The sequence below is a fragment of the Euphorbia lathyris genome, chromosome 10 (genome assembly GCF_963576675.1).
Source record: "Euphorbia lathyris chromosome 10, ddEupLath1.1, whole genome shotgun sequence".
Lineage (NCBI taxonomy): Eukaryota > Viridiplantae > Streptophyta > Magnoliopsida > Malpighiales > Euphorbiaceae > Euphorbia > Euphorbia lathyris.
This window is the reverse complement of record NC_088919.1, coordinates 56,622,402-56,645,143: the sequence shown is the minus strand read 5'-3', so window position 1 is coordinate 56,645,143 and position 22,742 is coordinate 56,622,402. Positions and strand designations below refer to the sequence as shown.

The 22,742-nt window shown below is 35.8% G+C and overlaps 2 protein-coding genes across 2 annotated transcripts; both read right to left on the bottom strand.

Annotated features, from left to right (window-relative positions):
• Nucleotides 1–309: 309 nt before the first annotated feature.
• On the bottom strand, nucleotides 310–2,120 carry LOC136208161 (peptidyl-prolyl cis-trans isomerase FKBP16-4, chloroplastic-like). The gene is made up of 6 exons (XM_065998975.1): nucleotides 2,110–2,120; nucleotides 1,944–2,001; nucleotides 1,714–1,803; nucleotides 1,453–1,530; nucleotides 823–863; nucleotides 310–743 (listed from the first exon to the last, which is right to left on the bottom strand). The coding sequence occupies exons 1-6, from the start codon at nucleotides 2,118–2,120 to the stop codon at nucleotides 716–718; spliced, it is 306 nt and encodes a 101-aa protein (XP_065855047.1). The 3' UTR covers nucleotides 310–715.
• Nucleotides 2,121–3,038: 918 nt separating this feature from the next.
• LOC136208579 (F-box protein PP2-A15) lies at nucleotides 3,039–8,790 on the bottom strand. The gene is made up of 3 exons (XM_065999579.1): nucleotides 8,307–8,790; nucleotides 8,075–8,193; nucleotides 3,039–3,714 (listed from the first exon to the last, which is right to left on the bottom strand). The coding sequence occupies exons 1-3, from the start codon at nucleotides 8,616–8,618 to the stop codon at nucleotides 3,252–3,254; spliced, it is 894 nt and encodes a 297-aa protein (XP_065855651.1). The 5' UTR covers nucleotides 8,619–8,790; the 3' UTR covers nucleotides 3,039–3,251.
• Between the last annotated feature and the right edge of the window lie 13,952 nt (nucleotides 8,791–22,742).

Genomic DNA, 22,742 nt, shown 5'->3' with positions numbered 1-22,742 from the left:
TTTTCCGCTTTAAAATGTTTTTATATATTAGGTGGAGTAGAAATAGGACCGGAAACACAGTTGAAGTTTTGTTCTGAATGTTTGCCACGTCGGCAAATTTGGACAGTTTAAACAAAAAAAAAAAAAAAAAAAAGTCTTTCTTTACAAAAGGAAACCTAAGGCCTACATATGCAAACTTTTCAACTATGGAGACGTTGTTACAAATGCGCAAAACCACAAAAATTATTTTTATACTTTTCCCTATTATCAGTCGCTTAAAGAATTCGGAAAGATAATACACAAATAAACATATGTTTCTTACCTCTTTTGTAACACAATTGTTAATCACAAAGAAAAACATAAAAAACAAACAAAAGAAAACGAGTATGTGCAGACGAAATATCTAACAGAAAATACGATACTCGAAGGACTCGTAATAGAATAATAGGAAGTTCTTAACCATAAATAAGCGCATCTTATATAAAAAATGTTTAACATATTTACTTGATCATTAACATTCTGCACACCAAGAAATAGACTAAAACCAGTATTTTTTATGAAGGGTATAAACACACTTACAAATACATGATCCGTAACAAGATCAATCTATCATTTACGAGAAAAGGTCTCTTCTTCGTCAAGTTCCAGGAAAAGAAACAGTATGATCCATGTGAAAATTTGGAGCTCGACCGATATCCACTTTTCGTGTAAGCTAAGTAGATGATCAACAGTTTCATTAACCTTCAATAATTTTTACAGCAGACCTGAAAAACAAAAAAATGAATTGGTTAGAAACTGTGAAAGTAACATTGAATATTATGACCTTAGGTTAAAACTACTTACCCGAACGGGCTTTGTTTGATAGCCAGCAGTTCAACATCTAGCTGTAAATTCCAAAGGTACTAACAGTTAAAAAAACCGCATTCGAGAGATTTATCAGTCAGTTTTAAGGTCAATGACATCAAGTTATGACCAGATAATAGATCTAACTAAGGAGGGGACAGGGCATACTATAACCCCCCGACACTGTGATTCGTAGCCACGTGCTCTAATCCTCTGAGCTACAGGCCCCACCCTGTTTCCACTAGATCTGGGAGTACCCTAAAAAAAGAACTTTCCTCTCCCCAGCCATTTCAGGTTAGGAAGATGCGAAAGCGCCTCTCTGTAAGACCTGTCTGTTTCGAGGTGTGAAGTGAGAGAAAATGGATTTCATAATTGGGGTTTTGAATAAGACTACCTTTCAATGTTTATTCATATTGAAAAAGTAATAAGAACGAGGAGTGTTAAGCTTTTTATCATCCTGACGTTCATCATATTGACAGAAAAGACGACGGAGTTCTTGAATGAGAGACGGCCACAATTCCAAGAATCAAGCATAGAGGGGACGCGTAGTGCACCAGGCCGCCCTTTTTATCATCTAATACGATGACACCGAAATAAGCTTAAAATCCAAGGAGAAAACAAACTTTATACCTCTATTGTTGCATTTGGGGGAATTTCCTGAACTCCTTTACTTCCATATGCTAGCTCAGGAGGAACAATTATTAAACGCTGCAAAACATTTGTTTTTGTTAAAAAAAATACTAAACCCTGTCAATTTCTAACACGACACGATTTACAGAGACGATCCCCTTGACACGACTCATTTGACATGATTATTATTTTTGTGCTATTTATATCATATATAGCACTACTATAACACGATACATGTTTTGACCCCTCTATTGGTCTCACCTGGCCTCCGACCCGCATTCCTTCAACGCCAAGGTCCAATCCTTTAAGGACATTGCCTCTTTCTGACTGACCCACATCAAATCCATAAGGCTGCAAGTGCAACAATTCAAACAAGTGGAACAACTTTCAGGAAAAATAAAGATCAGATCATCAATAAATGTGAACATTTTCACAAATTTCTATGAAGAAAAATTGTTGTAGATGTTTAAAGTGCAGTGCAGCAATCTTACTGTTCCGCCTCCAACACCGAGTCCTTGTCGACTTGTGCAGTGCAGCAACCCGGGCTCCCTTTACAGACTTGGTTCCACCCCCAACCTTCACGTCATAGTACCTGAAGAACCCTTTTCATCAGAATTCATAGAAATTACAGAAAGACATGAATAAAAAATTACCAACCATATAATCATTCAAGATCAGATAACAAATTAAACATGATTAAGCTAATTTATTTTGTACCAAATTCTTGAAAATCTCAACAATCTCAAACTGAGACTATCCTTCAATAAGGTAAGTTAAGATGCAACTTTCCACCTTTACCTAACATTCAGGGTAAAATACAGCAATGGCCCCTGAATTATACCGCTACTAACGTTATAGCCTCTAAACTTCACTTCGTGATATAAAAGTCCTTCAACTTTACATAATTCAACGTTTCGTGATGAAGTTTAGAGGCTATAATGTTAGTAACGTATAAAACTGAAGCCATAGATGTATTTTATCCTTCGATGAAGGCTGCCTCAACCGCCTAGGTGCTCGAAATCGAAAATCCACCCTGATTTTTCCGATTAGTCCCTCTAAGCATTGTGGCTCCTAGCCTTTTTTTAGCTGATTGGACTCCGCCTAGACTGCCTCGACACCACCTAAACAAAGATAAAGAAAACCATTTTTATTGTGAATTTATTTTTTTCTTTATATAATTCACTTTTGAGTTGTTTCAATAATATTATTATTGAAATGTTAATATGTTTGCACTTTTTTAACGATATCTGCTAAATATATGTGTTTTTCTATATTAAATAATTTTATACTATTGTTTTTAGATAGTATAATACAATATTAATTGAATTTATATAATAATTTGTTGATTAACAAATAAAAATTACAAAAATACAAATCCGATTAATCCTTGAGGACCCTGTCCGCCTGACTAGCGCCTAGCACTTTTTACAACCAAACATAACAAGTCCAATATTAATTAAGCAAGCAGAAAGAGGGAAATTGAAGCTTGTTGTAGCAAAGAAAGAAATGGGAAAATACAATGATTAAAATGAACAAGTGTGTGTACTCATTTGCATCAAACTAACTAATCAAATGCTACAAAGGAAGACCAGAAAAACCAAAGCATTTTCAGTATAAAAAATCCTATCTGCAAAGGTATAAACTGAAACAAAACTTGGATCAAATACATCAGAAAAATTACAGGGTAGAGGAAGCATACCTAAAACTAATACCGTAAAAGAAATTTACCTACCGAAGTATTAGCTATACGATAAAATCAAACTCAACCATAATGAACAACATGACCTTGAAATTTCTGGCTACTTCAAAACACCTCTTTTTCTACGCTCTCTGAGATAACTTGGGATGATATAAACCGAATCCACGCAAAGCCCGCCTTTGGAATGTGTACAATCAATTTGTTTCATCGAAAATCTGACCTCTGTGGCAGGTTCTGAGTGGCTTACAACAAATTCGCCTACCATGTACTCTATCCAGCATCCTCGTTTATGGTTGCCGCTTGCTTCGTCTTGTTCAGTTTCATCTAAACACGACTCTATTGATGCTTGCTGACCATCAGAAGTAGAGAACTCGAATCGTACTGGCTTTATTTCCCAACCATGGGTGTGCTCGAAACTGGACACGCGCCGTCCCAACCTTTTGGCAAATTTTCCAAGGTGAAGCCTGAAGGATAGAGTATATACATCAGCTGGAAAAGGAAACTTTACAACCCCGTCAACTTCAAACCACCATATCTGCTGCAAGTAAGCTACAACGCTGAATCTGCAAAATGGAACATGATATTTAACAACGTAATCTGGAAGAATACCATACTGCGTGAATAAATAGACTGAAAGAAAAGAAGAAGAAAAAACAGTAAAGAAAATGTTCACTACGAAGGAAAATCAATTGAGGTTTGGAAACACAATAGTAGCTGCTCAATCATTCATAGGATGGGATTTGTACATTGATTTTCTAAGAGAAAAACAATAAAAGAAAGATAACGCAATCCTCAAAGAAGAAAACTTTTGCCGTCTTTCTAATAACAGAAACGTACCAGTTATAGAGGATGAAAGAAAATTGATGGCAGCACAACCAATGTTAAACTCCATCACGAAACAAAATTTTCAGGGACAAAATTGTAAGTGTCGCTAAATGTGAAATTGGGGTTTGGGCTTGCTTCGGCTTTCCCAAATCAATATATCAAAAGCTCACACAACAATGATACAACATGATAGATATTTCTCAGAAGTTCCAAATCCAAGTTCTCTCTGCAAAAATTGTCATGGTTGCAAGGAAAAATTCTGTCATGGAGGGAGGGGTATTGAGTCTTTGCCAAGGAAATAGAGAGAAAGCTAGTGGAGAGGAGGTTTTCGAAGATATATTGTTATGGATATAGGAATTTTGTGGCATTGTTAATCTTAGGATACAGGGCTGTTATCGGAACTTGGTTCATCTAGGTTTGGCATAAAAACATTGTTTGCGGTCCATGTTAATTCTCACTACGAAATCTGCTCTTGTTTGAGAACCATCTAGTCTTGGGATTCACTTTTCTAATAGAGCGCATCTTTAAAGCAGAGAGCTCTAGGGGAGTACAATGTAATATTGGGCTCAAACAGATTTACTTGAGACAACTAGACAAGTTCCATGGTAGTTGAGTTATCTCTTATGACGCTCTTTCAGTATAAAAATGCACTTGATCATTTGCAAAGTTTCAAAAAATTCCACTCCACCTCAATTTCAAGAGCAAGCCAGTTAAGCAAGAAACCACATGTTTCAGAAATTCTCCATTACAAGCAAGGAAAATAACATATTCAAAACAAAAGCTTTGTCTTTCTCAGTACATGCAAATTTGGGTGGTTTCTGAAAAATAAATGACCACCTCGCCAATTTCATCGGATATCCAAACAATAAAAAAGAGGTGCATAATAGACTAGCCCCATACAAGAAAAGAGAAGGAACTAAGAAAAAAGAAAAGAAACGAACAGCTACTTGCTCCAACCAAAAAAAGATCTCTCCTTATGCCCCAATCCCCTCTTTCATATTCTTGTTCCTAGTAGGGCTATTAGACCATTACAGCAAATCCATAGCGGTCAATCAATCAATAGCATCCTGTTAGATAGATCGAAGAGTAGCATCTACAATTGTACCAAAAGCACAAATAACATCGTGAGTGATATTTAGCCACCTAATAACCATTTACCATCTGCACTTCCACTACTATCACTTTTGATCCCTTCAAAAAATAAACAGATGTATTTTTCATCTCCATTTCATCTCTTAATATATATATACCTTAGCTTTACGACCATTGAATGCAACAAATTTCACATCCATTGGTTCTGACCTATTGAATGTGCATTCTGCTGCTGCACAGTACTGTATATTTCCACTCACAATTCCCAGGCTTACTCAACATCTTCCAACTGTTCTTGTGTCTGCTATAAAGCACAAGTCTATTCTGTCTCCATGCCTCCAGGCTCTACTGGTAAGGTTCATTGGATTCTAAGCAATTTTTTTTGTAATTCTTTCAATGTGTAAAGTTTTCTCCACAATGTTGCTCCATAATTGTATGAACTTCATGTCAACATATATCCTTAAGTATAGTTCATGAACAGCTGATGCCAATTTGTTGAGTGGTTATACATTACAAATGCTTGTGGGTTAGTTTTGATTTACTTGTAGTTGCTTTATCATAGTGGATCGAGGTAGATTACAATGAATATTGATAGGTAATGTATCAAGTAACAATTAGCATAACCTAGTCCAATTTACAGAGAACTCAGCTTAGGCAACTCAAGTGTTTCTGCTACTGAGATAATTCCTGGACCATTCTTGAAGCTTAATGTTTCACATTTCAGACCTAACAATTTTAATCTATGGTCTTGTCTGGTGGAGTATGGTATTATTGTATCATGTATTGCATATGTACTCTGGAAATGACATTCCAAATATATGTGAGCTGCCGTTTTGGCTTCTGCATTTCTGGGAAAACTTCTTTTCTTTTTCTTTTCTTTTTTTGTCCAATTTCTACTCTTATGCTGTTCTAGTTTGATATTATTCCTAAAATTACGCCCAGCTAAGCAGGTGATCTTGCAGATGCCCCTTTCTAAACCAAATTGGAAATGTTAATGTAGGTATTTGGAAATAGATCTCTTGATGATGGATCTGAAAACACTCAATAAATTCCTGATTCTCTCAAGTTTAGCATCGTAAAACTTAGTCCCAACTCTGTATTACTATTACCTCAGTCTTCCCAATGAATTTGACAGGAACAAAATGCTTTCTTTCTTCATGACTGCCAATTTTGATGCTGAGGAGACTGAAAAAGTTAGATTAGGAGGAAATAGATGTAACTGTTTGTTTGAAGTAGTTGCCTGATGTAGCTCAGTTTTCCTATTTGTGGCATATGAGTTCCATCATTTGACTTTGAGGGGATACATAGTGGAAGAGGGTTGCATAAAGGCGACATCTTGTTAATTTTTCTCTCTAGATCAGTCTTTTCTGTTGGGTTTTTTGAGTGGTAATTTTTTTTATTTTTCTGTGGATCACTCTTGTTTATTTATTTATAGGGTGGATCACTCTTGTTAGTTGGCGTGTTTTGAGTGTTTTACACTGATGCCAACCTGTGATAACCTGTGCACTTAATCTATTCTTGAGTTGCATGTTTTTATTTAGTTATGTACCTTTGAATAGAATAAATTTGGATAAATATGAAGTCCTAATTTATATGTTGCATGTCTGTTTCAAATGCATCTGCAGTGAGTTCCTTGTGTACAGAAATTAGATGGCATGAGCCTCTGTCTACTTGTCAATTCTGGAAGCTCCTTGAGACTAATTGCTACTTGAACCTGCTTATGTTTTTCAATTGATTTTATATATATATATATATAGTACGTAAGTATGATGTACCAAAGTTCCAACAGTAAAGCACTAAGAATTCTATAATTGGAAACACTTCAGTATAAACTTGTATTATTATAAACTCAACACAGTGCTTCTATTGTGAAGGAATGGAATTTATATGTCAAGCAAAACAACCAACAAAGTCAAATTACAAAGAATGGTCAAAAGAACTCCAACCATGGGCCTATGAAGTTCTAATTGTCGGAAACGAGCACAAATGTCAAACTCGATATGATGCTATGAATACAGACAACAGAATGTACCATGTCCATTATCCACATTATTTGACAGCTAAACAACAACTCTTTTAGCATTTGATGAAGATTTCAAAATATTCAAGCTTCCCTTAGAGATGAGCCCACTAACATAGAAATTGAGACACAAAATATTTTTTTTTTCTTTCGAGCCTCTTGCTATTCTCCCTCCCTCTCTCTCCTCTACTCACAAATACACATAAGTTGCTTTCTTGGATTGATGAGTGTTACGTCACTTTCAGATTATTGTGTATCCACCACCAATAAAAAAAAATCATACAAAGAAATCAAAATCACATAAAAGAAAGAAATAGAAGATCTAATTTACAGCTAGACAATAATTATGTTCAGGAACTTGATAGAAGTCCTCTTTTGCAACCTAAAAGTTGCATTATTTACAGATGATGCTCAATATATTATTTGTCACTCATACTTCTGTTCCCCCACCCCTTCTTAATATCACATGATCAAACAAATCAATAATAATTTTCCCTATGTAAAACATCTTTGAGCAAAATTAAATGTAATGAAGAGTCCTAAGCACGATAACATGAGTAAAACCACTGAACAGCAACATCTTTGCCTCTTCAAACAAAAATGTCTGGTCAAACACAGGTAATAGATATATGAAAACAATACACTCTTGACCACTATCAATTGACTTTCTCAAAGAAATGTTTTCAAAAGCTCCCCACAATGCCAGCATCAAGTTCTATTGAATGAAAAGAGAAAACGCAGACTTCAAGTCAGCACCATGGCACAAATATAAGCATTCAATTTGCAGCCTAATCAACTCACAATTGAATTCGTTCAACGCATCACAAATAAAATAACAGCTAATGCTATTGCAATGCTTTATAAAGCATCCATTCATAACCAGAAAAACTTAAATCAATATCTACAACTTACAACTCTCTAATTGATAGATAACCCAATGCCAAAACCATAAATTAAACAATGATCAAAATCAAATTAGAACTAACCTAGATTCTTCAGTTGGAACCCAAGTCCAATACCTCCGGTCCTCAATTCCTGTAATTGACATCCCTTTCGCAGATATCGCCATACATACCCTTCCCGTGACTCTATCCAACCAAACCTCCTGCCGAAACGAACAAACGTCAAAACCAAAGGCAAAAACCCTATCCTTACACTTCCCTAGAGCTAATAAACCACAAGAAACCCAAAATAAGAAAGAAACAAAAGCAAACTAACTTTATTTCCATCATCAAAAGGAACGGGCCGCGATAGGAGAGCGAATATATCCTTCTTGCGCAAGTTGTGATACCGATCAACAGGCAACAAATCAAGCAGATCTTGATAATTAATCGGCAACTTCTTCTCCCAAACGGAATCCGAAGATGCAGCGCCACGAAAAGCACGGTTCAATCGAGCAAGATTACAAATCTCCGGCGGCGTCAAGTAGGTAAAGACGCAGGCCACGCAACTCTCCGGAATATCCCCCAAACCAGGACCTATGGCGGCGCCGTTGGCTCCCTCGGTCAGGTTGGATAGCGACGCACCCATAGTCCCTTTCGCCGAGAGAGAAAGCTGTAGGATATCTGTTGTAGCGAATTCAAAGGAGTTCTTCAGCGCGTGTTAGGTCATGTTTGGCCGGGGAGAAAGTGAAGAAAGTGGTGGCTATGGAGGAATTTGATTTTGCAGTATCATTTCAATCTTTTGGTGAAGAAAAGTGAGGAAGAAGAGGAAGAAGAAGTCTTGTTGAAGTGTTCATGAAATGATAAAAAGTCAAAAATACCCCTCACCTAAAAAAACTCAAATAGATGAAAGTACAAATTTAATATCCCTAAACAATACTGAGCACATGAACTTATCAATTTTTGTCATTTTATCCTAATTATATTGTTCCCTCAACTGTTTAAAAGTGTATTAACGCTTCTTTTCATTACAACGGAAACAAAATGAAGTTCCAACGTTATTATAAGTGTTCATGGAAGTATTGGAACCAATATATATATAAAGAGAGACGATCTATAAGAAGTTAAAGATATATGCAATTTGTACAAGAGAACTTTGTGTACTGTCTATATTAACCTGATTTTCAGCTTGTTTTAGTAGTGCACAACCCTTTTTTATTACGACCTTGGTACTTGCAATGAGAACATAAGATGATTGTTTCCGTTATAATGGAAAAAAGGGGGTTGCCAATACCACTTTTAAATAGTTGAGGGGACAAATAGGTCGTTCCGTAAGTTCAAAGGGCAAACTGACTAAAATGAACAAGTTCAAAGGGCTATATATGGTTTAGGTCAATTTAATATTATACTTCATCTGTTTTATATTACATGTCTTTCTAACGAGTTGTACAAAAACTAAGATATTAGAAAAAAGATTTTATTGCCCCTTATTTATTCATTCCACTACTTATTTATTTTATAATAAATCCATTATTCTAATTAATCTCTATAAATACACGTTTTATAGCAGAAAGAATTTGACTTAATGTGTATTGATCGTATTAAAATAATATGTATTATGAAACAAAAAAAACTAAGATATTAGAAGAAAAGACATCATTCATTTCATATTACATGTCTTTCTAACGAGTTGTACAAAAACTAAGATATTAGAAAAAAGACTTTATTGCCCCTTATTTATTGATTCCATTATTTATTTATTTATAATAAATTCATTATTCTAAGTAATCTCTATAAACACACGTTTTATAGCAGAAAGAATTTGACTTAATGTGTATTGATCGTATTAAAATGACATGAAACAAAAAATAATCTCTAGAAAGATATGTAATATCAAACAGGGAGTAGTTGATATCATACGAATATATCAAGTAGCGACGCCTCAGCCAATGAGGATGATCCGAGTAGCAGGAGTTGAATCTCTATTTGTCAGGTTTGATATTTGATTCCCCACTCCATCAAATTTGGCCCTTATTAGTAAAACCTCGTATTAGATATGTGGACTAATAGGATATTGTCTGATCTGTTTTTGGATCAGAATCCTTCGATCTCGTCTAGGATTAGGGAATCTCAGTGCCGGCTCTAGGGGGAGGCCGTCTAGGCGGCCGCCTAGGGCATCCGACTTATGGGGGGGTCTTCGATCAGAATTTTTTTCAAATTTGATAATTATTAAAATTGTCATGGTTAAAATTATGTAGACTTGGATATATAACAAAATGTACTGTTAGGCTGAATGGTAAAGGCATAGCGGAGCTATTTGTGAGGATTATTTTTTGTTCTCATTTTCCATTTTCTTTTATTTCTGATTTTCTTAATAATAAGAAGAATATGTTTCTTTTTTTTTTTTTTTGGTAAGAAAGGAAAGGAAAAAAAACAAAACCAACAAAAAACCTACACCGGGATCAGTCTAGGAAGGCTGACCCCAATCCTATCCTCTAGGAGAGAAGGCAAAAGAAAAGAAGGAGGAACAGAGAGGGTAGAAACACCTAACATTCTCCCATGCCCAGCAGCTGCTAAGCGATCCGCCACGCGGTTTTGCTCCCTAAAAATATGGGAGAAATTAAGATACTCAAAGGCAGGACGAAGCCTCAAAATAGCTTTGATGAGATTCTGGCTCTTCAGACAAACAGCTTGGCTATCTGAAATCCTGTTAATAGCCTCCAGATTATCAGATTCCACCGAGAGCTTTTTAACACCCATGCGAATGGCGAGTTTAATACCTGACAAGATACCCCAGAGCTCCGCAGAAAAGGAGGAGCCCGTCCCCAAGTTATGGGTAAACCCCGCCATCCAATTGCCACCAGCATCCCGAAGAACTCCTCCAGCAGCAATTCTGCCATTGCTAAGGCAGGAGCCATCAGTATTCAACTTAGCAAACCCTTCTCTAGGCTTACTCCAGCCAACTAGCAGGATCTCTTTATCCGGGGAGGGGCGAACAAGGGAATCTCTTTCAAAGCTTTTAGTAATAACAAAGAGCTTCTTCGAGAAGAAAAACAGTAAATCGGGAATAAGGACAGCCTTACCCGCAAATAATTCTTCATTCCTCCACTTCCAGATTTGGTGACAAGTAATAGCAAAGAGGATGGCACCGTGCTCCATGTTGGCCAGCAAGTTCCTCTTGGCTCCTTGAGAGAACCAGTCCCTTTCAGAAAAGGCCATGAAGGAAGGGAGGATGTGATGAGGGAGAATATGTTTCTTATTAGTATACAAAGTTCTCTTCTTTTTATTTTTCATATGTTTTATTATTATTATTACTATATAATTTTAATAATTATTTTTTATAATTTTAATTTTTTCCTTAAACTAAAATGTTAATATATATTGAATCTAAAATCACTAATATATATTGATTTACTTGTTACAATATATTTTAGGACACAATTAATTTTCACTAATTTATTCATGCTATTGAGTTAATTACATAACAATTTGTATCGATCAAATTTTTTATGGTGAGTATTTTTACAAAATCAAAATGAAAATTATAATTTAGTAGGACAATAATTTATAAGAAGGTCCGAATATTTATAGACCACCGCAAATCATTTTTTATCCTTAAAAATAATATATATTTTTTTTGGGCTTATATGAAATGAGCTCGTTATTCGAGTTTTATGTCGTGATTTAATAAAAAATAAATTTTTTTTGTAATATAACATATTGAGTTAATTACATAACAACCTGTACCGATCAAATTTTTTATGCTGAATATTTTTACAAATTCAAAATGAAAGTTATAATCTAGTAGGACAATAAATCATAAAAAAGGCTCAGATATTTATGGGTCGGCCCTGAACATAGGTCATAAGTGCGATCGCCTAGGATCTGAGCCAAAATGGTCTCAAATTGTTTTTTACTCTATATATAGTAATTTTTTTAAATGACAAAATAATATAGTATTTTAAATTTAAAATATGTCCAAATTTTTATTTTAAACTTTTAAGTACAATTTTTTTTATTAAGACCTTCTTTATCTCTTTTTTTCATTTAGGCCCATAAAAAAATCAGGATCGGTCTTATCTATGGCCTCTAAAATACTGGAGCCGACCCTGAAATCAAATATAATACAAACTATCTAAAATATGTCCATCATCTAGCTATCTTCCGAGGATTCTATGGATGATATCACACAATCAATGTATATATACATGTATTGCAATTACTCTGGATTGTTTAGTACCCTCTAACTTCGGTATTGGAGTAGGATCATCGGTCAACTGTCTCGCCCTGATCATCTTCTTTCTTATCTCAGGTATTGGTAATATCTCTTTTAGATAACGGAGTACTACCTCGCAAATTTTCCCATATCAATAGTTATTGGGAAAGATCGAATTAGCATCCACATATAAAATGCTGCAATTTTAAGTCAAATGTTTACGACACGGTATAATTTTAACACTTATTAACGAAATATATGTTTTTTCATGTGAAATTTTATGTGTTTGACTATTCTCTAACTTCTAATATTCTTATCATCAAAATCGTATATATTCTATTAATGGAAAAAAAAAAAAAAAAAAAAAAACTCACGTTAATAAGTTTTAAAATTATATGATTTTATACTGGATACTAAATCTCCTCTTTTACCATATGATTAATTATTATTATAGGCAAAAAATGGAACGTTAGGAAATACATTGACTTTTATTCTACTGAAAAAAAAAATAAAGTTTACTTTTCGGGGCGAGAAAAGGGGTCTCGAGGGGTGAGGCTTGACCGTCGGAACCACCTTTATTATAAATTATTTTTTCTCCGTTGAAATTATCTTTATTATAGATGATTTTGGACTCTCTGTTCTAACAAATTAAAGTTCGGAGTGGTAAAATTAACCCATTGAGTTTGTATTTAATTATAAAATCTAACTTGATTGATATATGATAAGTGATATTTAAGTTTGTTCAAAATGGCTCAATCTTTTTTTTAGTCCAAATCTAGCTTAATTTTGAAAAGTTTATATTAGGGTGTAAAAATTGATTCTGGACCAATCAGATGATAACATGTACATACGATAAAAAAAAATAGAGCAACTTCGATTTAGCAAAAAATAAAATAAAATTACACACGTACGTGTAAACGTAGCCCCCTAACGAATCAATCTTGTATTTACCACTTATTACTTTGCTTCTAAAATGATTGGGAAAAGTCAAATTACTTCATGGCAAAAAAAATAGAGCTTTTTTGTTTATATGTTCCAATTCGTTATTTGTTGTTGTTATCTATTTGATTTGTATTGCGGGTAGGTAGTATATGTTAATTGGTTTTTCTACTTAAAAACAACTATGTCGAAATTTTACCAAATATTTTTTATCTTTTATTTAGAACTAAAAGTAAAAAATAATTCTGAAAAATGGAAATAAACCAATACTTAATTCAATTTTACCATTTTCAATTAATCTAAAAATTTTATTATGAAAATAAAATAAAATTATTTATATGATAAGGGTAAAATTGACTTATTCAATAATATTAGAATCAAATTTGACTCTTTATCTCATATTTTTATTTTATTTTTATTTTGAATCTATGACATAGGGTTCTATGGGGAAAAAAGGACATAGGGTTACTTATTCTATTAAGGGATAAACTTTATTCTTAATCTAATCAAAAGATATCTTTTGGTTGAAATTAGTAGATATGTTTTATTTTTAAATTACACCATTTTGATGATTTGGCATGCTTAATGATGCTTAGTCTTTTTTATTAACTTTATAGGTTTAATACATCATTTGTCTCTGAATTTGTTCAAAAAGTTTGATTGGCCTCCTGAATTTTTAAAGTGCCCTGATAGTCCTTTTCAACTTGCATAAAATGTTCAATTAGCCCCCTAAACTTGCGCAAAATATAATCAATTGATCACTCGGTTGCAAAAAAAAGTAAATTAAATGCGAAAAATGTATTCCATGTATTTTATGCAAGTTGTTACATGATTCAAAAATAGATTAAAAATGAAATTATTGTTTACTCAACTACAAAACTTGTCTTCTCCAATATTAGAACGACATACTTCGATTTTGGTCGTTTTACTTTTTCTAAGATGCGTACAATATAACTTCTGTATTTAACTTATTTTTTGTGTAACCGAGTGATCAATTGATTACATTTTACGCAAGTCTAGGAAGCTAACTGAATATTTTATGCAAGTTGAGAGAGTTATGGAGACATTTTGAGAGTTCAAGACTAATCAAGCTTTTTGGACAAGATGAACGGGGCAAATAATGTATTAAGCCAACTTTATATCACCCATTCATTGATTTGCAAAATTGAATAACCATAAAATCTAACTAACATGATAATTATGTCATAGATTTTAACCATAAAATCGAACTTTTATCACGGATATATCTTTTACTTTTTACTCTATTTAAAAAAAATGGTAATTTTTATAATTTATCTTATTATTTGATTTAAAATTTATCGGGCACCTTTTAGTTGGATCGACTTCTAATTATGATTATAGTTTTACACGTACATTAGAATTCGAACTTGGATCCTCCAACTTAAGCGACTTATAACTATTAACCATCCAAATCAATCTTAATTGATAATAAAAGAATAATAAAAAGTGGTACTTTTCATTCGTACAATATTTTTTTAATTGTTGACTTAATTTGTAGATTATCTCAAAAGATATCCGATTGGCAAATCATTTCATATGAATCTCTAAAGTTCTTTTTGGATGAATTAATGAAGGTTAAGTAACGTAAGGGGATAAAATATAAGGCAAAGAGGAAGAAAGCTGAGGTGACATGAAGTTAAATAATTAACCTTCTTAATTAAGATGTTGTTTGGATGGAGGTTAAGGTTTTTGAAAATTTTATAAAACAAAATTTTTTTAAAAAAAAAAACCCCCTTCAAGTTGATAGAACTCAAACTAACTTTCATTTAATCTCTACAAATTTTTCCAAGTAAAGTCATATATTTAGTTTTTCGTTATATAGGGGGTGTTTGTTTACCTACTTTTCACCTCCTGTTTGCCTTTTCATTTTAAAAGACAGAGTTTTAAGTGTTTGGTCAGGTTTCTCCTGTTTACCTTTTACACCTGAAAAGCAACCTTTTACAAAAGCAGAGAATCTCTGTTTTTTGGAAAAGGAGCTTTTTCCAACAGCAACCAGTAAACCGTAACAGCAAACAGCAACAGCAAACAGTAGGTAAAACAAACGGGTCCATAATCTCCATTAACCTTCATCCAATCCAAGTAAATCTTTATGTGTGCTAGAGAACCTTTTTTCCAGGAATCCCAACTGTAGAGTGTAACTATCAATTTTTAACATAATAATATGTTTGCAAAGATAGATAACACACTTGAACAATCGGTTTAACTCAGGGTTTTTTTTTTACATTTGTATTAGATATAGTTACGTGGAATATATACATCATATATACACTATTTTGACACCTCTAAGTAAAGGTACTAGAAAAGTCTTTTCTTTTTCATAAAGGGCGGTCACATCTAAAAATCAATATTGAACCCATTTAATCTTTTTATTATTTCCTTTGAGACAAATTGAGAATATAAAGAAGTGGGAGATTTTAATACGTTTTTTACATTGCTTTCGCAGGCCTTAAAAATAATTTTTTCAGTTTTTTTTTAGTAAAACACAGTATCTTACAACTGCAAAATTGTTTTATTTAAAAGCTGGAAAAACTATTTTTAGAAAAATAATGAAAGCAGCTTTCACAACTTATAAAAAAGGGTGTTAAATGTTTTTCTAAACAAAAATAACCCCAACATTCAATTTAATTTCATAAACAATTATAACTTTCAAATTCTTTTATATATATATATATATATATATATATATATATAAACACTTATCTGGTTTTTTCGTACGTTATTTTTCTCTATAGCACTTTCTCCCACTCAGGTTTCATTGGCCACAACAAGGTCAAATTGACCTTTAAAATACGACATAAGGAGGGAAACGCCAAAGGAGTTTTTGATCTTTATAAGGATGCCAATAAAACATTCTTAGATACCGGTTCATTTTGATTTTAATGGACTGAATTTTCATTCTTTCATTTAATACTTTAAGCTCTTAATTTTTTATTTTTAGTCAAATTAAACCTTTGATAACCAAAAAGTCAAGTTTAATCATAAAACTCAATTAACAGAGCGTTATCCTCTTTGATGTGCGGCGTAAGATGAAGGACATGTTTTCGGGATCTTTTCGGAGCTTTCTTCATTGGCCCACGTGTCTTGGCAGTTATTTCATTATGGTATTCTTTGATCCGAATATTCTCTTTACACTACACATCCTTATGCTTCTTGATGAAAACACATGTATAGATCCTTATATTTGCATGATATCAAAACTGTAAAATATATAATTTCAACCACATGAATTGAGTAACTCCTATTAAAGCTAACTAATTCAACAAGCAGTGGGTTAATAAAACTAAAAAATAAATAATAGAAAAGTTTAATGTGTTGAAATAAAACATAATTTCAGTATAGCATCCAAGTTAAGAAGCTTCATTTTGCCGAGTGCCAAATTCAGAAATTTGACCTTCATAATTGATTGGTTGCAGAGTATTACACAATGTACTACATAAATCAATGGTTAAATTATCTTCTATTGTGGAGCATCTCCATATGGAAAGTAAAAAGGTAATTTTGTAAGCAATGTACCACATATATCAATCGTTAAATTATCTTCTACTTTGGAGCATCTCCATATGGAAATTGAAAAGGTGACCGGGGGTCATTGATAATTAGATCTATTCATGGATTAGGTCGGTCTGAACCTAACTAAAACTGTATTATATTTACATTGGGCAAGATAAGAAAAATCGATTTTTAAACTCAGTCCAGCCCTCCAACTAATATATATTTACAATATTTTTCATATTGACCCAGATGACAACGTGAATTTGGTCATTTACCGTTGTATCAGCCTACATCTAACGGTGAATGACAAAATTCACGTGGTCATCAGGGTCCATGTGAACACTACTGTATATATTTATATTAAAAAAATTAATTAAAAATAATATGAACAATAAAAATACAAAAAAATTACAATTTTAATTAATTAATATAATAAAACTCAACAAAAAATAATTTTATATAACTAAAAAAATATTTAACAAAATAAAAAAAAATCAAATAAAGATAATTATATATAACTATAAAAGTGGACGATCGAAAGCGTAGGCGTGCAGGCTCGGATTCGATATCAGTCCAGGCTATTGTGAATAAGCTGCAGGGGAATGGGTCTGATCAGGTGCTTAATAATTCGAAGGGGATAGTTTCTACGAGCCAAGTAGATTCTTCTTCTTCACATGATACAGAAATGGCGAGGTCTGCGGAGCAGGCCCGCCGAGGGTTATGAATTGCCTAAGCTGGAACTGCCGGGGGTTGGGGAACGCCCGGGCAGTTCGGTCTCTCGGTGAGCTTGTTAAGACAAGTAAGCCGGATTTGGTATTCCTGATTGAAACTTTGGTTACTAATTCCTCTATTGATGGGTTAAGGAGGAAGTTTGGTTTTGAAGGTTCTTTTGTAGTCGACTGTAGGGGCAGAAGTGGGGGTATTGCCATACTTTGGAGGAAGTCTGACATGGCTTCAGTGGTATCTTTCTCGGATCATCATATTGAAGTCCAGATGCATGATGCTGAAAAGGGGGATTGGAGGTTGGTAGGTTTCTATGGTCATTCTAACCGAGCGAATCATGTGTGGTCCTAGAGTCTACTGACTCAACTGTGCTCATGCTCGATTCTCCCTTTGTTGGTTATTGGGGATTTTAACTGCATTCTTTCTGATTCAGAGAAGGTTGGGGGTCCAGGCTACCCTCAGGGGCTGATGCGCCGGTTCCAGGAGGCGGTGGAAGAGAATCTTTTGATTGATCTACCTACACAGGGCAGTCAATTTACGTGGGAAAGGAGTCGGGGCTCTAGATTGTGGGTCAGGGAGAGGTTGGATAGGGCTTTGGTCACTAGTGCCTGGGCAGACAGATTCCCAACACATCGGCTTCGGACTCTAATCTCAACTTATTCTGACCATGCACCCATCTTGTTAGAGTTCGATAATCCGGTTAGTAATGTGAGGCGTAACCACTTTCGATTTGAAGAAGAGTGGCTCTTAGACCCTGAGTTCAAGGTTTTGGTGAGGTCTTATTGGCTAAGCAGTAACTGTCATACCCTTGACGCAAAGCTGGCTGCCTGTGCCAGCAACATGGAACAATGGGGAAAGAAGTATCGGCTGAGGTTTAGAAAGCAAATTGAGGGATGCAAGAAGAAGTTGGATAGGCTTGTGGATAGCAATGTTCCGACTGATGTGGTCAGTTTTCTTCAGGCCAAGAGTGAGTTGAACTCCCTTCTTGATTGTGAAGCTAGATATTGGCAACAAAGGGCTAAGAATTTCTGGCTAGAGGAGGGGGACCAAAATACTAAGTTTTTCCATGCCTGTGTCAAAGCCAGAAAGCAGAGGAACACCATTCGTCACCTTAAGGATATGAACGGCCTGGTAGTAAAAGGAGTTTATGATATGGGGATTATTGCCAAAGCTTATTTCTCTGATCTGTTTGCTGGTCCTATTAGCCCATGTTATGATGCTGTGGATACCCTTGTCCCTCTTGTTACGCCTGAAATGCAGGCTGACCTGTGCTCCCCTTTTACTTCTGAAGAATTCAAGATTGCCATGTTTCAAATGCACCCTGATAAATCCCCTGGTCCTTATGGGCTTAATCCAGGCTTCTTTCAACACTTTTGGGACCTCATCGGTCCCGAGATTGTTAATGCATGCAAGGGCTATCTGGCCCGAAAGGAATTTCCCCCACATCTAAATGACACAATAATTGTTCTTATCCCTAAAATTGATAGGCCTGAGTGTATGAAGGATTTTCGCCCTATTTCCCTGTGCAATGTCCTTTATAAATTGATTGCCAAGGTTCTGGCCAATAGGCTCAAGATTGTCTTACCTTTCCTGGTGTCTGAGTCTCAATCAGCTTTTGTCCCTGGCAGGTCTATCTCTGACAGCATTATGGTAGCCTTTGAGTCTTTACACTTTATGAAGAGAAAGAATAGGGGTAGAATTGGTGAGGTGGCCCTAAAATTGGACATTAGCAAGGCCTATGATAGGGTTGATTGGACCTTCCTGAGACTTGTTATGCAAAAGTTAGGCTTTCCTGGGCAGTGGATTGATTGGATCATGTTATGCATTTCTACTGTGGAGTACTCGGTGTCGATTAATGGTACATTTATGGGCCCGATTAACCCTGGTAGGGGCCTGAGACAAGGCGATCCTCTGTCGCCGTACCTATTTATACTGTGCGCTGAAGTCTTATCTAACCTGATTACAAGGGCAACGAATGAGGGTTCCCTCCATGGGTGCCTCATTGCTAGGGGTGCGCCAACTATTACACACTTGTTTTTTGCAGATGACAGCTTCTTGTTCTTCAGGGCTTCTATGGATGAATGTAACAAAATTGGGATGATTTTTATCTTAGTATGAGGCTGCTTCTGGTCAGGCTATCAACCTGCAAAAATCTGGAATTTTCTTTAGTCCGAATGTTGGCCTGGATCTGCGAAATGAGGTATGTAACTCTCTTCAGGTCTTTCATCCTCTGGATACTGGTCGCTATTTGGGTCTCCCTTCACTTATTGGGAAGTCCAAAGTAGCCATTTTTAGTTTCCTTAAAGATAGACTCGGGAAGAGGTTAAGTGCGTGGTCATTTAGATTCCTTTTTGCAGCGGGTAAAGAAGTGCTAATCAAGGCGGTTGCTCAGGCTCTGCCAACTTTTTGTATGAGTGTGTTTAAATTACCTAAATCCCTCTGCCTGGATTTGGAGAAGATAATGATTTCTTTTTGGTGGGGTATGAAACCTGGGGGAAGGAGATCGATCCATTGGCAAAGTTGGGACAGGCTTCGCAGGGATAAGAAAGAGGGGGGTTTGGGTTTTAGGAACCTCCAAAAATTCAATCTAGCCTTATTAGGTAAACAGGCCTGGAAGTTGATGGTTACTCCAAATTCTTTAGTGGGTAGAATGTTCAAAGCTAAATATTTCCCTAGAGACCCTTTTCTTTCCTCCAAATTGGGCAATAATCCTAGTTTTGTTTGGGGGAGTGTTTGGAGAGCCATTGAGGTACTGAGACTGGGAGTTAGATGGAGAATTGGGGATGGTAAGTCAATATATGTATGGAAAGACCCATGGGTGAATACTGTGGCACATTTTAGGACCCAGGGGGATGTTGTTATGGAGCAGGATGATACAAAAGTGGCTGACCTGTTTATTCAAGGTAGGAAAATCTGGGATAGAGGGAAGGTGGAAGAGATGTTGACCGAGGCAGATGCCAAAATTGTGTGTAGGATGGTTTTACCAACCAGAGAAGTAGAAGATGGACCAATGTGGAATTTCACCAAAAATGGCATGTACACAAGTAAATCAGGGTATAGAGCGCTTTGTGATGGATATGGTGATGTGAATCAGGACGATGGGTGGAGGAGAATTTGGAAGATGCATGTTCCCCCAAAGGTTAGAATGTTTGTGTGGAAGTTGGCCACGGGCTGTGTGGCCACTAGACATAGATTGGCAGGGAGGGGGTTGTCAATTCCAACGCAGTGCCCCTTCTGTCATTCTGATACTGAGCATGACCATCACCTCTTTGTGGATTGTGTATACGCCCAAGAATGTTGGAACCTATCCGGGATCAATACGGATGTATTCCAACCTGATTATCTAACGGGTTCTATTTTGCAAGTACTCTTGTCCAATGATCAGGAAACCATAACCAAGGTGGCAATGACGCTTTGGGTCATTTGGAATCAAAGGAATCAGATAGTCTGGGAGAGCAAAATCCAACTACCAGAAACGACTATCTCTCTTGCGGATAACTACCTTGCTGCCTGGCGCCAGTCCCAGATGAAGAACCTCCCTGTTGCTGCCCGTCACCGGTCCACGTCCTCAGTGGCCCAATCCGATGTCAGCATCGCACAGAATCGCCCAAGTCTAGATCCTCAAGCGGGCCAACCAGTCACCGCACGCCCTGCTGCGCAACGGAGACTGCCCACTTCCATCATCATCGACGCCAACGCCAATGATAACACTGTAGCCCATCGGCGTGAGCAGACGGCGCAGATGACAATGCCACAGGTACGACATATTAGTTGGTCTCGCCCACCTTTAGGCTTCGTCAAATGCAATTGTGACGCGGCTACCTTTAAAGCTGAAGCTCAAAGTGGGGTGGGAGCTTTACTTAGATCTTCGGATGGTTCCTTCATGGCTTGTCGTAGTCGCTTAATCCCTATTGTTGATGATATTAGGGAAGCTGAAGCATTAGCTCTACGTGAGGCTTTGCATTGGTGTGTCTATCTTAATTGTATTAATGTTTTGTTTGAAAGTGACTCTTTGATTGTGGTTAATAGCGTCAATTCGGTTGATCCAGACTTGTCTGTTTATGGGTCAATTATTCAGGATTGTAAGGTCTTTTTAAGTAGTCGACACGATTATAAAGTGTCTTTCTCTCCACGCCTAGCGAACAGGGACGCTCATGTTGTTGCACGACATGCCCTGTCCAATGCTAGCGAGTTTGTTTCTTTTTCTGCTCCGGCTTGGTTGTAGGAAACTATTGCTGATTCGATTTAAGGAATGAATTTCATCTTCTCTCAAAAAAAAAAAAAAAAAGTGGATGATTAGAACAGTAAAATTGCAATATTTATGCCAAAAACTTTCCAATGTTACCCTTACTAAATTTGTAGCGATTTATGCCAATTCTGCCCTTCCAGCATTCTCAAGTTTTTGTGCAACAAACTCATTGCAAAACGTCGTCGTTCTCCTCTCCCCTTTCATTCCTTTCGATGTTCCTCTCTCTCTTCATAACACCTTCTCTCTTCCATTCTCTCTTCATCTCTGTCTACCCTCTAGAAATCTGTGCCTCAACCACACTGCTTCAACTCTCTCAAATCCAAAAAAGTCTCTGCCTAGAAGAAACATTTCCTATGATTTGGATCCTTTCCCATTTCTCATCATCATCTCTAACTCTCTTGATTTCTATTTTGATGCAGTAAACCCCGAATTAGATGTGGCCAGTGATTTTAAGGAACCAATCGCCAGTGCTGTGTTTGTTTCGGTTTCCATGGGAGATCTATGGAGGTAATTTTTTTATCCGTGCGTTTCTAATTCCATACGTTTTAATAGACTGTTTCTTCCCCTCTTTTGATTGCTTTTTGGATTCCTTTTGTTCTTGCAGAATCAAAATTTAGACATGGCCGGTGTTTTTTCTAGCATTTCCTTACTAGATAATTTACTGTTAGCTTCCCGATCCTCAATCTTTTCCTGTTTGTTCATATGTTTGTTTCATCTCCATATTCAGATTTATTCATATTTAATTTTTCTGATTTTTTTCAGATCCTCCAATATTGAAGGCATCCACGCATGAAAAAGGTATTTTTCTACAATTTTACCTACCTTTTTTCCCACACTTCACATAGCAGCCATGGGAGATGACCCTTTTGTTGCCCAAGATGTAAACCCAAAAAAACCTAAGGATAAAAAAGAAAGAAAGAAGAAGATGCGAGGAGGCACGAAAAAGAAATTGACAGCCGATCAGATTTTAGCTTTTAAAGCTTTTAATGCATGGGTTTATTTAGAGCAGCACCAACCTTGCCTTTTGGTTTCATCTGTTTTTTATTCCATTGTTGTTGATGATGATTTTGGTGTGCAGAAGACTATGGGGAGCTGTAGGGAAAGGCTGAAAAAGTCTCAAATTGTCTATGGTT